This window comes from Triturus cristatus, chromosome 8, assembly GCF_964204655.1.
Source record: "Triturus cristatus chromosome 8, aTriCri1.1, whole genome shotgun sequence".
NCBI classification, from domain to species: Eukaryota; Metazoa; Chordata; class Amphibia; order Caudata; family Salamandridae; genus Triturus; species Triturus cristatus.
Genome location: NC_140591.1, coordinates 429,538,435 through 429,551,734, shown reverse-complemented (window position 1 = coordinate 429,551,734; position 13,300 = coordinate 429,538,435). Strand labels below are relative to the sequence as shown.

Below are 13,300 nucleotides of genomic sequence, written 5' to 3'. Positions count from 1 at the left end.
TAAATAAGCCTGACTGCTCTGTGCCAAGATACCAGAGGGTGAGCACAGTTTATCTTTTAGTGTGTCTTTGACTTACCCTGACTAGAGTGGTGGTCCCTACTTGGACAGGGTACATACATCTGCCAACTAGACACCCATTTTCTAACAATACATAGGAAGTGACAAATGCCTTAATATCTGTTTAATCAGAGCTAGTTCAAAAAAATGCAGCAGTGGGGCAAAAAGTAAAAAGTGGGCGCTAATAGTATGGTTTTGGAAGAAATGCAAGCAATAGATGTTACTCTAAATGGTCAGAGCTCGCGGAAGAAGTGACTATAATGCGTGTGATAACGTTTTTGAAGGAAATATTTATCAGAGACTAATATCCCTGAATTCTGCTGACAAATAATGTAATACAGTTAGTATCAAAGAGAATGAGGGGTTCTTGAAGAACCAGGTTGACCCCAGGTGTTTTGCTGTTTAACAGTGAGAAACCAGAGGACTAGTGGAGAAACAGAACGGTAGATTAATGGGGTTAAAATTGAGTTGCAACGGGAAGCTTATAGAAGTAAGTGTTTTGAAGAGGGATTATAAGTGTATAGTTTAACACCACACAGTATGACCAGTATTATGACTCTTGAAGTGGCAAGAAGTAGAAGCCCAGTGTAAGGTTGTGTCCAGGATGGATAGACAGAGCAAACAATTTGAAAGAGAATGATAAGAATTTGAGAGGAGAGAGAATTGAGAGAGCACAATAAGTGGCAAATGTCAGGCTAGGTGTGAGTAACGCAACAAAGGATATTAGATCGAGGCTGGGTAAGACTGACATTGTCTAGAATGGTGAGGAAAAGAGTGCATTCTCAGAATTTATTAAAGTAACGGAGAAAATTTTCAAATCCATCTGAACAGAAGATGGTTAGGTTTGGAGTTTGTAAGCATGGCATGTAGTGAGAGAAAGTAAGAAGGAAGTTAGAGGGGAGAGCATGATATAAGAAAATGCAAGTTAATAGAGGGTAAGAGCTATAAAGTCCTATTAAGGGGTTGGTAATTTTTGCAATGTAAACAGAATGAAGATTTTGTAATGCAAATTCAATGTGAAGATATGATATGCATATATGGAAAGTGTTACTCACCAGTAAATACTGGATTGTAGCACTGTAAATTCACATGCATTACACACTCCTGCCATCTAGTGTTGAACATGGACATTGCAAATTCTTTTTATACCAAGTAGAAATTTTGGTTTCAAGGTGTCATAATACCTCCCAAATCCCACAATGCACCAGGACTAAAATTTCAGCTCAGATTGCTTTTTCTGCTAAAACGGTGAGTGGAAGTAAGTGGAGCAAAGCAAAGCAGAACAGTATAGGTCTACAAGTGCACTGAGAATGGTTGACTTGAGCGTATGGACATGAGAAACATCTAACAGTAGCTCACATCTGGGGAGGTGAGAAGGCACATGTGAATCTACAGCAGTATAACCATAAGATGTGTTGCTGTAGATCACATGCTTAGCATAAACTGAAATGTAATGCACTCTCCTAAAGCAGTGGCTCACAGCAGATGTTTAGAATACTGTTTTAAGGACTATGTGCTGATCTCAGGTTCTTGATGGGCATGTCTACAGAGAAATGCTTTGTGAAAGTGTGTGGTGTAGACCATGTAGCTGCTTTGCAGATGTTTGAAAGCAGAAAGTTTCTAAGGAAAGTTCAGTGGCTCCTTTTTTTGAAAGTTGAATGAGCTCTAGGCACTTTGTGAAGTGTGCGTTTGGACCAAGCGTAAAAGACCTTAATACACTTCACTATCCATCTTGCAAGCCCCAACTTTGAAATAGGATTTCCCAAGTGGCATTTAAGCAAACGCAACAAAGAGTTGTGTTGTTTTGTGAATAGATTTGGTATGACCAATATAATACATCAGAGCCCTCTTATCAACTAACATATTTAATGATCTTTCTGCGAATGACTGAAGTCGTGCAAAGAAGATCAGCAAGTGAATAGTCTGATTGACATGGAACAGTGAGACCATTTTTGGCACAAATTTCAAGTTAGTCTTCAGGACGACCCAATTTGTATAAACCAGCAAGTAAGGATCCTCATCTGATAGGGCGTGCAATTCACCAACTCTCCATTAGGAAGTAATACCATTAGGAAGGCTACCTGCCATAAGAGAACCTGTGTTTGACAGGAATATACAGGCTTAAAGGGATTTCAAATGAATTGTGTACGTTTTCTCTCTGCTCTGGGGTTGACTATGGCCTGAGAAAATCAGGCTAGACAGGGACCAACCTTGGGATAGGCTTAGAGTCAGACAATGTCTGATCTATGGAGTGTCAATTGTGCAACTTCTCTCCTCCCCGGGAGTGGCAAGACAGGGCCAAATTCCAGTTGACATTCTTGACTGATGGCATGATTTGGGCTTTGACTAACCTGAAGACTTGTTGCAAAACAGGAACTTGGCATGGGAGGCACCCCGCAACATGGAGCAGGAGGTGACATGATTTGGGGCGGGAACTGGTCTGTCTTTTCAAGAGCTATCTGCAACGCTTTCTATGTTCTGCAACACAGAGTTTAACTTCCGGCTTCCCGACTGGCTTCGATGCATCAGGGAACATTTGTGGCACGACTGCGAGTCATGACTAGAACCTAGACACCAAAATCTAACATTGTGCGGACTCCAAACAGACATCTGCTTCCTGCAGTCGTGGCACTGCTTGAAGCCTGTGGTCTTGGGGAGGAGGCAATTTTCTAGCGCTCTGTTAAATTCTGATAAGTTTTAGGGGTTGGTACAACCAAGAAAGAGGGGAGCAGTGCTCCAGACCCACTTTAAAGGGCATGAAAAGAAAGGAGGGAATATCAGCGTTCATGGGAGGCACCTATATGTGGTTCCACTGCATTACTTTCAGAGGTGATACAAGACTGTTGCAGAGCCAGAAAGCACTAACTACTGGCACATGTGAGCAAGTGCCTAAAGAAACAGCAGGATATTCACACGGTGTGGATTCAAATGGTGAAGACCCTTTAATCAAACATTCCTATCAAAATATTATTTTCTAAGTAATGCTTTCTACGTCGGGTCATACACAAATACATAAAAGTGAAATATTGAAGTCAGTAGTATACATGCAACCAATACTTGGGCCAGAAGTGTGGAACCCCAAATGCTGGAGTCTGGTGACACCTCTTCATCTTGCAGCCCATACAAGTGCCAAGCAAGGAAAGATGGTGCAAGGGAGAGCTAGCACCAAGAAAGAGCAAAGGGAGTTGCACCCCAACAAAAAAAAAATATGTATATACATTAGAAAAAGTTAAACATTAGTGTGAACTTTCCAAATGTTTTCAGCCAAGCTCTCTGAGCTGATGCCAACGCTGGTGGATAGCCTTGTTAGCCAGTGCCAAAAGCCATCAGAAGGACAACAGACAATGGGTATGCATTATGTGCATGTTGCGTAGGTGTGTACTGACATCTGCTCTAACCAAACAGCTTAAACTGTGCGCAGGAGAGCTTTGAAATAGAGGAGCTAAAATTCCAGGTGTGCATGGTCTAGTTCCACATTTCGAAAACTTCAATAGTACAGTTTCATTAGGAAGACGACGGTTGCTACACTTTGAAACAGCAAGGACCAGGTTTAACAGCAATTCATTTCCTGAGGTACCATAGGGTTTTCATATTTAGTTATTCGTTGGTCCCATTTTCATTACTAATTTTATTACTTTAGTTAAGTAAATAAAGTAAATCTGAAGTGATGATGGTATGGCACAATGAAATGCTACCTTTCTCACAAAAATGGAGGAGCAGGATAACATGAGCATAATTTAACATGCCAAAATGTATTTATGTCTTAGTAACATAGATGTTTATTTCAAAAGCACTAAAATATTCTCAAGGGTATCAGATGCTAAAGTTCATCTCCTATTCATTCTTCACAGAAGCTGAAAATGAGGGGAATAATCAGATTCCTGAAGTTTGTTCCCGAGTGTTAGCATGAAGGAGGCTAAAGTCTACCATTCTGCTAAGAGATGGATAGGTTTTAACCTAAATGATAGCTTCCTGGTGTGTATGCTCAGGAGTGTAATTTCCACCTAATGATGGAATAAAAGGAGTGGTATCTCCTGAATGTAGAAGGAAGTTTGTCATGTATATATGTTTGGACTTATATTCACCATGACTTTCACCCAGCACCATTGTCTAAGAACCAGTCTGGCAGGTTTTGTTTTTAGCAAGTAACACTCCTTGATTCTGTATAAAATGCTCAATGCTCACTACACAATAAAAAAAAACTGTAATTTTATGGCATGGATTATAATTGCGTACCTTCGTCATGAAGTCCTCCAGTTGTTCACTGAATGTCCTCGTCTGCTGTTGAATAAACTGCTCACATGCAGACTTCAAGTTGCGATCCACATCTTTCTTGGAGTCAAAGTAATGCTCTTTAATTTCAGGGGTTCCCTGAAGCAGACAAAGAATTTACTAAACTTACTACAAAACTATTTCAAGGCTGACCACTGATGTAATTCTTAAGCAAAACGATATGTAATTCAAAATAAATATGATTACCTGTAGTATGAACTCGAGCAGGGCGTTGTTGCTATTTAGTCTGAAAAAACGTGTAACTGTCCGTGGGTTTAGGATTTTAAATGCTGCATCTGTAAGGCAAAATGTTATCCATGTTGTAATCATATCAAATCCTGCATTCACAGCACTTGGTTTCTCAGTTGTGAGAGCAGAAGCTAAAACACCAGCAACAGGAAAATGTTGAGTACCGCTAATCTCACTTTGTCATTAGAGCATTATACTATGTTGTCATGACTGCAAAAAGTAATATATGAAGCTCATCAAAGGCGAAGTTATAACAAATATGGGTCTATAAGAGTAAAAACCTGTTGGTTTTCAAGAGAGTACTGCACACAGCTCACAGAAATTACAGAATGCATCGTCTCACTGAGTACTTTAGTGACATTTTCAGCAGCTATGAAAGGGTACCTTTATAATAACAGTAGTAATGTCAGTTGATAAGGTGTTTACCACAACACAGTGATCTGATCAAAATGTGCTTTTCAGGGATGCTGTTAATAAAAGGTGGATGGCATTACTCTGTATATACAACATCTGACATACAAGTACCATCCCAATACACATTTGCTCTATGGACCTTTATGTCATTATCCTATAGCTGATGCTGGTCTGTAACAATACCGTTCTCGCTGCTGATACAGGATGTAGCGCAGTGGTTAATTTGTAAAACAAAATAAGTGCTGGGGCTCTCGTCAGGAAGCAGCTTGCACCAGCCCACTTTCCTGTTAGCGCCGCCTAAAACTGAACCAACGACTAACCATGAAAGTGGAAAAGAGGATGTGGCATTATGGCCGCAACTGCAGACTTCAAGGTTGGGAAAACAGGTTTGAGTTTCGGCGTTGGCTCAACATCATGTGATTCTGGCAAATCACGTAATCTCCCCGTGAATTAATGTCTCCTTAACTGGTGCTCAAGAAAAGCATCAGAAACCACTGGCTAAAATTAGGCACTGATGTAGGGTGGATGTTAATGGTTGAAACCCTATTGACTTAGACTAGCAGAAGCACTATAAGGGTAACTGACACTTCATCTCTGTTAACCATAAGGAAATGATTATGAAGCAGGTAACCTTGGGAAGAGGAAGCAGCCTAGGCACATTTAGCTTTAATTGATAATGTAAAAGACTTGCCTTTCTGACCACACTATGCCAAGTCTTTATATTTTACCCGAATCTGCAAACCATGCCATGCGTATTGGTACAGTGCTGATGTGACGGTAGGGTATGATATCAGGAGGGAAGGAGGCTGGTATAGTTGGAAAGGGAGGTGTTCGGTGAAGTGGAGTGTGAGAGGATGCTGATAAGGTTGAGATGAAGCTGACTAGAGGCTGAGGTTGAAGTGAGATATTTGAGGTTATATTGAATTGACAGAAAATAGGGGAACTGCTGATGGCAATTGTAGGCATTAATATGCTATTACTGACCTGAAGGATACAAATGCTGCTTTAGAAGCTTTGCTACCATTGCAAATGGCAGCAGCTCAAAGTACACTACTTTCCCTGGCAATTCAATTGTCTGCAGAGTAAAATGAAGGGATTCTGATTCTGATGTGCCCAGGAACAAGGCACCCAGCATGGGCACATTCTGTGAAAGAGGTTAGCGCCCCAGTTCTTTATTAGATTACAACTCTGGTTTCAATAGTATAAGCAGTATCAACGCTGAGCTTGTCATACACAAGAGTATAATGTAAACAGGGATCAGCAGGGGGTAATGCCTGAACTCATTATATATAAGGAGATTGGCCTACAAAAGGAACATAGGGCTCTCGGGAGTAAAGTGAGATACTGTCAACCTACCTTTACACAGCCACGTCAAGACACTGATAGGCTTCCCAGGCTACCAATCCTCTCTCAGTGATCCCGAAAATGTTTAAATGAGTCTGGTGCACCATTGCACTGGCTGACACCTTCTAAAGCTACACATGGTGAATGTCTGACATGGACGGTCAGTGATGAGGCACCACTTTCAAAGCATCCCTGAGACAAACGCTCTAGTGTAGGGCTCACCAGCGGATGTTTACATTCCAGCATGCCAATGCATTTGTTATGATGAAACATGTAAAAAAGTAACTATTTAACCAAAGAAGTGCACTGCAAGGAGATACATTGCATGGGATATTGCGTTTAGTTTTAGGGAATGCAGAACTTTGATCATACTGATCTAAGAGACCTTTCTTGTAATGTAACAAACATACAACTGAAGAGCTACTAAGGAAAATGTAAAACACAAAAGCAAGACCGTGTGCAGCACACAATTAAAAGATTTCTTCTGCCTGGGGAAGAAGGGGATTTTGTATGATATCCTGAAGTCTGGGCAACACATGACATCTTTCGGCAATGACAACTTATGCTCCCACGAACCTATGATCCCCTAGCCTGAAAGTGTCTTTAGATGAATCTCTCCCAGATAAAGGTGTGAGGTCTGTAGCTTCTCCCTCAGTAGAATGCACTGTGGAGGACAGACGCTGAGGTTCAGGAGAGAAGTGTAATAGCCTCTCCGTCTGGATGAATTTGAGGAAATAAATGGGGAAATTGTGCAGCAGGACAAACCAAGAGGCAGTATCCAGGAGTGGGCCCAGGGAGCATAAGATACGTGTAACGGGAGCATTCTGCCAGATGCAGATACCTGGTTTTAAAAGCTCCAAGTCGGACAAAGATGTAAACAAGGTTCACCCCAAGTGCACGATACCAGCCAGAAAATACAGGCTCCCTCGGAGTTAGTGATCCAATTTGAGACTTTGGTAGTTTTAGGCAACCACAGATGCTTCACCAGAAATAAACTGCTGATGGTAATTGGCGAGTGCTCCATAAGGCATGTTAAATTTCAAGTGACACAGTTACTGAGATGTTTTGTGACAAGGCTAGCGGCTAGCCAACAAGGCTGCAAAATTATCCTAAGTTTTCTTCAAATCCCCATCAACTAGTAAACATGAAAGATACATGAAAAAGGCAATGAAAGTAAGGTCTTTAAGAGCTAAGAAATATTACCAGGAGTTTTTCTTCCAAAAAATAGTCAGTCAACATCACAGAAACATAAGTCCTAATGACTACTTAATCAAGTCCAAAGAAAAGTCCTCCCAGCGTACCAGTTACCCGAGATAATTCAAGTAGCCAGAACTTGGTGAAGGATCATCGATAATTTGCAGCATTCCCGACAGCAGGAATTACACTGTGCCCCCTTATTGAATGCAGCCCGGGGGTGGTCTCCCCAGACTCTATAATAGCTAGGGGGGGGGTGTATGGCTCCTCTCCCCTTACAGAATGCGGCCCTGCAGTGGGCTCCCCTGCCTATAATGGCCCCCCCCTCCCTTTAAATTTAAGTAGCGGACCTGGTGGATTGCGTCCCTAGGGCCTTTTCAAGGCTCAGGGAGGAAGGGCGATGCCCCTCCTCTAAAAAAGTAAATTGGGCCCCTGGGGATTGGGGTCCAGGGGGCCAAAAACGATTCAGGGAGGGGGCCCCCTCCACTCTAAAATTATGGCCCCGTGGTAGGGGCCAAACTAGTCTCAGGGAGGGGAAGCCATGTGCCTTCCTCCCTTTATTAACTACTTGGTCATGGAAGATGGGGTCCCTGGGGCCTAATAAGGCTCGGGGGGGCTCTGGAGGGGGGCCACGCGGACTGCTCCTTTTGTTTACTAGAACTGGCCATGGGGATGGGGTTCCCAGGGCCAAGTAGGGGTCAGGGAGGGGGCTCAATGCCACCCTCCCTTTAATATATAGGTTTTGCCCCAGAGGATTGGGTCCCCAGGGCCTGAAGGCCAACCCTACGCTGCAAACGCCATAGGCTGTCCGCAGTGTGGGGTTAGCAGCCTGCTGGGGTTTGGCCACAGGGTCTGGCGGTAAACGCTACTCAATAAAAAGGCTCCTAGATGGTACAAACTAATGTTGTAGAGGAACGAGGCCCACAATAAGATTACACAAGTTTCTCCCTCCACTCTTTCAGAAACCAGCATCACGTCAACCCAATAATCGTTTGTTTGATGATAATTTGAAAGAAAATCAGCTAAAAACCTGACAGGTGGAAAGTAGGTACTGGACGACCTACAGCACAGCAGATTTGGGGTTGTATAAAAGTCAACTAAAGGTTTTTCGAACACTCATTTTCAAAACCAAAGCTGAATTGTAAGAGCGGATAATACACAAAAACCATTTGCAGTGCTTAAATCCAAGAACTCTGCGATAGATTGGCCTCTTGTATTCAAAGGGATTTGTGCTTATATTGCCACTGCTCAAACACTTTTGAACCCTTCTGTTTGTTTGCTCAACTTTAAGGAAAGGAACTTGGGCTAGATGTCTTAATATCCAAATCAGGTGAACATCTCTAGCTGAAAATAAAATCGGGTCTTCCCTTGATCCAAGACCAGAATGCATTTGGAAAGCTTTTAGCTGTCTAGTCTCCTCCTCCATCCTAATTTTTTTTCCAACTATCTCTACCTATTTGTACAATTTCATTGAATTGCAAGAGGAGTATAATCTGGGTATAATCTTACCTCTGCTAAAAGAAAACCCAAATTTAAACTCAAGGGATGTGACTAATTTTCGTCCCTTTAGTCTTGTGCCCACCCTTGGGAACACTTTGAGAAAGTGTTTCCAAACAGCTTTCTTCATTTCTAGAAGAAAATCACACTTTGGGTTTTATCCAAGAAGATGTATGGAATTGTCAGGTTCTTAGCTATCGAAAAGCTTTGGTGCATCTCGTATGAAGGTGACACAGCGGGTTGTTGGTTCTTCAACTATGGGTGGCATTGGACACAGTACACTACTTCGTTCTGGTTAATCGTATGGGAAGAAGGAATGTTGCTTACTTATAATACTAGTTCTGAATCGCAGTTATTCTGACTAAAATCATCTTTCCCTTCATTTGTCTCTGCATTTACAGCAGGGTTTCAAGTTATTTTAACTATATAGCAAATATCTACTGTAAATACTGCAATGCGGGCTTGGTTTTATTTTCCAGATTGTAGTTTTCTACCGAAAAAAGTTGTCCTGTTTCAGAATTATGGAGGTGCAAACAAACTGTTTAACACTGGAGTGTATACCTCTATTATTAGAAGAAAATAGATAGATAGATAGATAGATAGATAGATAGATAGATAGACAGATAGATAGATAGATAGATAGATAGATAGATAGATAGATAGATAGATAGATAGATAGATAGATAGATAGATAGATATACATATGGTATAAATCTGTTCAGTAGTCTTGGAGAAATTAAAGTACACAAATATTTGTATATCTGGATGGTTGGGCCAGGGAGTTTTTTTCCCCCCTTGGGCCAATTCGCTATCACAGGAGTCTGACTCCTGCGGGACCAGCACTCCGATTAGCTGGCAGCAACATGAGGACTGAGTCACTTAGTCCCCGGACAAAAACCCTGCCCCAAGCCCTGTGTGGGGCAGAGGAACCCCACTGGGTCCAAAATATATATATATTTTTTAAAACAGCAATTTTTGCCGTGATCCCACAGGACTCTGGCAGGATTGCTGCAAAAAATAAATAAATAGGTGGCCTGCCATTATTTTAATAATTTGGGGAGGCGGATGCGAGTGCCTCCGACCCCTTCTCCCGGGGCTGAAACATGGTAAAATAGGGAAGGGGGGACCGTATACCCGGGGTCGATTTATTTATTTATTTAAAGGGAGGGGGGGGGCTATGCAGACACCCTCCAAAGCCATTAAAGACACCAGTGATTTTATCCCTTGGGGTTGGCTCAATTACTGTTTCCTGGGGAGCCTGACCTCGGGATACAGTAGTTTTCCAGCCACCCTAGCAGGGGCAGGGAACCATGTGTTTGATCCTGCCTGAGGAGAGAATGTTAAAATCTCCCGCCAAATGGCAGCAAACATGCCTTCCCAGCCTGCAGTAGTGCACACAGGTGAGACAAGTCTGCTTCCAGCTGGAGGGAGGCCCTGGTTACCCCTTACCCCAGGGCCAAGCTTTATTTTCAGCCCCAGGGACCACATCCCCTGGAGTCTGGCATTATGTTTGGGGGGAGGAGGTCACGTGGTCCCAGGGACCCCATCCCCTGGAGCCCAGCAAATTCAAGGAGAGGGGAGCATGCGACCCGCCTCCATAGGCTGATTTCGTATACCCCCGGGGCCAAGCGCATATTTCAATGGAGGGGGGCATGCGGCCTCCCTCTTTGAGTGCCGATTTTAGCCCCGTGGACCCCATCCCCTAAGGCCAAGTGCATATTGCAGGGGGAGGGGTGAAAGCTGCTCTTCTCACCAGGCCGTTTTTGGCACCAGGACCTTGTCCCTTGGGCCGCAGGGATTAAAGAAACGTTATAGTTAGGTGTGATCGGTTTTTATTTAATAATAATTTTTTTTAAACCTTCGAAATTCACTGAAAAAACCAAAGGTTAAAGTAACGTTATAGTTAGGTGAATTTGTCAGTGACATTAACGTTTTTAACTAAAAAGAAGAAAAAAAAAAGCTTCACCAGTTATAGTTTTTCCCAAACATTTCTTTATTGGTATTTCCAAAAGAATAGAATCTTACAAGTACAACTTGTTGGCATTAGTAGAAAGTAATTATATGTGCATATATTCATGTTGTTTACATGTCTTGCCCGTTAACGTCCATCTGCCACCTGCCCGCAATCTCCCGAGTTCACTCACGAAGTGTGGGAGGATAAAGGAGATCATGACAGTTCTTTGATAGGCGATCCCAGTGTTCTTCCCAGTAAATTCCTGTGAGTGCACAAACCTTCCGGCATCCACCTAATCCCGCATGGTGCGGACCCGGCCACTTGGTTTCAAGGGCAGTCAGCAGTGTTGGCGTCCCCCATGACCAGAGGGTGTGGCATCATATATGATTTTAAGGGATCCCATATTTCCTTCGGCTTGGAAGATGGGGTAACAGTTCGGAGCATATAGACATTTGTTCCTGGCAGAATAATAAATCTTTGATCCAATCCTTAAATTTAGGAACCCTCCCCTGACCCCATCTGCACGCCACCCTTCGATTGGCCAGTATCAATCCAAACGATATGTAGCATCTAACCGTCAGCTCCACATTCTCAGTGTATCCCAGCAATGCCACCAGTGGAGTGAGCTGCTGCTGTGAGCTCGTCATCTGTGACAGGGCGTCAGCCATCTGTATCCAATAGCTATTAACCGAATGGCATGTCCACACCAAGTGGAGGAAGTCAGCTACCTCCGCCCGCATCTGTCACACTTGTCATTGGTGCGCAAGCAGTAGTGGTATAGCCGGACTGGGGTACAGTAGATAAAATGTAAAAACATATAATGTATTATGCGTAGTCGGCTACTAGCCATTATCTTACCTGTCTGCTGGTAGCAATATAGCCATTGCTTGTCGCTGAGGGTAACTCCCAGCTCGGCCTTTCAACCTAATCGTGCATCGCCCTCCATTTCAGCTTGTTCCGAGTGCTACAGTATAGCATTAAGGCTATGTGTGGAGGGTCGGGTGTTTGCAATAGTGTATGCAAAGGGGTGGGTGTAGGTGCTCCCTCGGAAAATCAGGGGTGGCTGCCTTAATGTTATGTCTCAGCCGGATATAAAAGAATGTCTCCAACGGGGTTGGTGCGGTGCCTCCGAAGAAAGGCTGTCTGTTCAGAAAGCTTCCCTCCTGGTACAAATCTCCACGTGTGAACTCTGACCCTCAGGAGCATCTGTTTGAACCCCGCTTCATCTGTCATAGGGAGCAGAGGATGGAATGATACTCGCAGGAGCGGGGACTATAGCATAGGTGTTTTGAGCTGCCTGGCTAGTCCCTGACAGGCTGCGGTGGTGCAGGCAACCGTTGTGATTTCTGCCCCCGTTTCCTGGGAGCACGTCCCCAAAAAAATGGTTGTTGGGATTGCCGTCATGTACCCCTGGTCTATCACCATCGATGTGCGGCATGGGGAGGGGGGTGAGGGTAGGGGTGTGGAACCAGTACACAGCAAAATGTGCCTGGACACAAAGAAAATACAATTCTAAATCTGGTACTTCAAAACCCTCCCTCAAAAAAGACTGTACCAATACAATCCCGGTTACATAACTAATGCCCTACTATGGACACTCTTTGCCTATACCAAACCTCTCACAGTCACTGAACCTACATTGAGAAATGAAGTGGATACAAGTAGAAAAGTGGGCACTGTAAGCACTGTTTACTCTTTGGAGAGCGTTTACTCTGTACTGCACTGTTTGCGGACAGTGAAGTTCTCATCAGAAATACAGTACAGAGTATTAAAAAGTATCTACTAAGCACAGTGTACACTCTATGCTGAACTTGTCCAAAGAGACTATTCACTTAAAATTACCAAAGTGCTAAAGATCATACTACCTACAGCCTTCATACTGAGGTGAAAACTTTACAGATACCCATCTTCTGAAGCAAAACAAGGGCATGCACGGAGCTTAATGAACAAGTTACTTACCTTTGGTAGCGCCTTGTCTGGTAGAGACTGTATCTAGCGTCAGCTTCCTTACATTTGAATTTCCCAGGTGTCAGACTGGATCCGAAGATTTTTCGAGCAGTAACCATGCGCGCCAGCAGGTGGCGGTGATCGGCTCCGCATCAGTCATCGTCCGCGATGGAGTGACATCACGGTACCTATATAGGCGCCACCCAGGCACACTGATGTCAGTTACTTTTTCACAACATTCCTCACCAGATGCATGGAGCCATGAAGTGCACTGACACTGGTGTGTCCAAACTAGGGCCCTGAAAGGGATCAGCGTGACCTAGAAATCGGTCAGCAGAGTGGGGAGGATGGGTGGGTCGGTAAGAAATCTAC

At 43.5% G+C, this 13,300-nt stretch overlaps 1 protein-coding gene across 1 annotated transcript in view; it reads right to left on the bottom strand.

Annotated features, from left to right (window-relative positions):
- COG3 (component of oligomeric golgi complex 3) overlaps positions 1 to 13,300 on the bottom strand; it is a 343,588-nt gene that overhangs the window by 79,025 nt on the left and 251,263 nt on the right. The window contains exons 18-19 of the mRNA XM_085621830.1: positions 4,537 to 4,625; positions 4,294 to 4,428 (exon numbers count right to left, since the gene is read on the bottom strand). Of these exons, the coding sequence (XP_085477956.1) occupies positions 4,294 to 4,428; positions 4,537 to 4,625 (224 nt within the window). The remainder of the gene's footprint in view (positions 1 to 4,293; positions 4,429 to 4,536; positions 4,626 to 13,300) is intronic.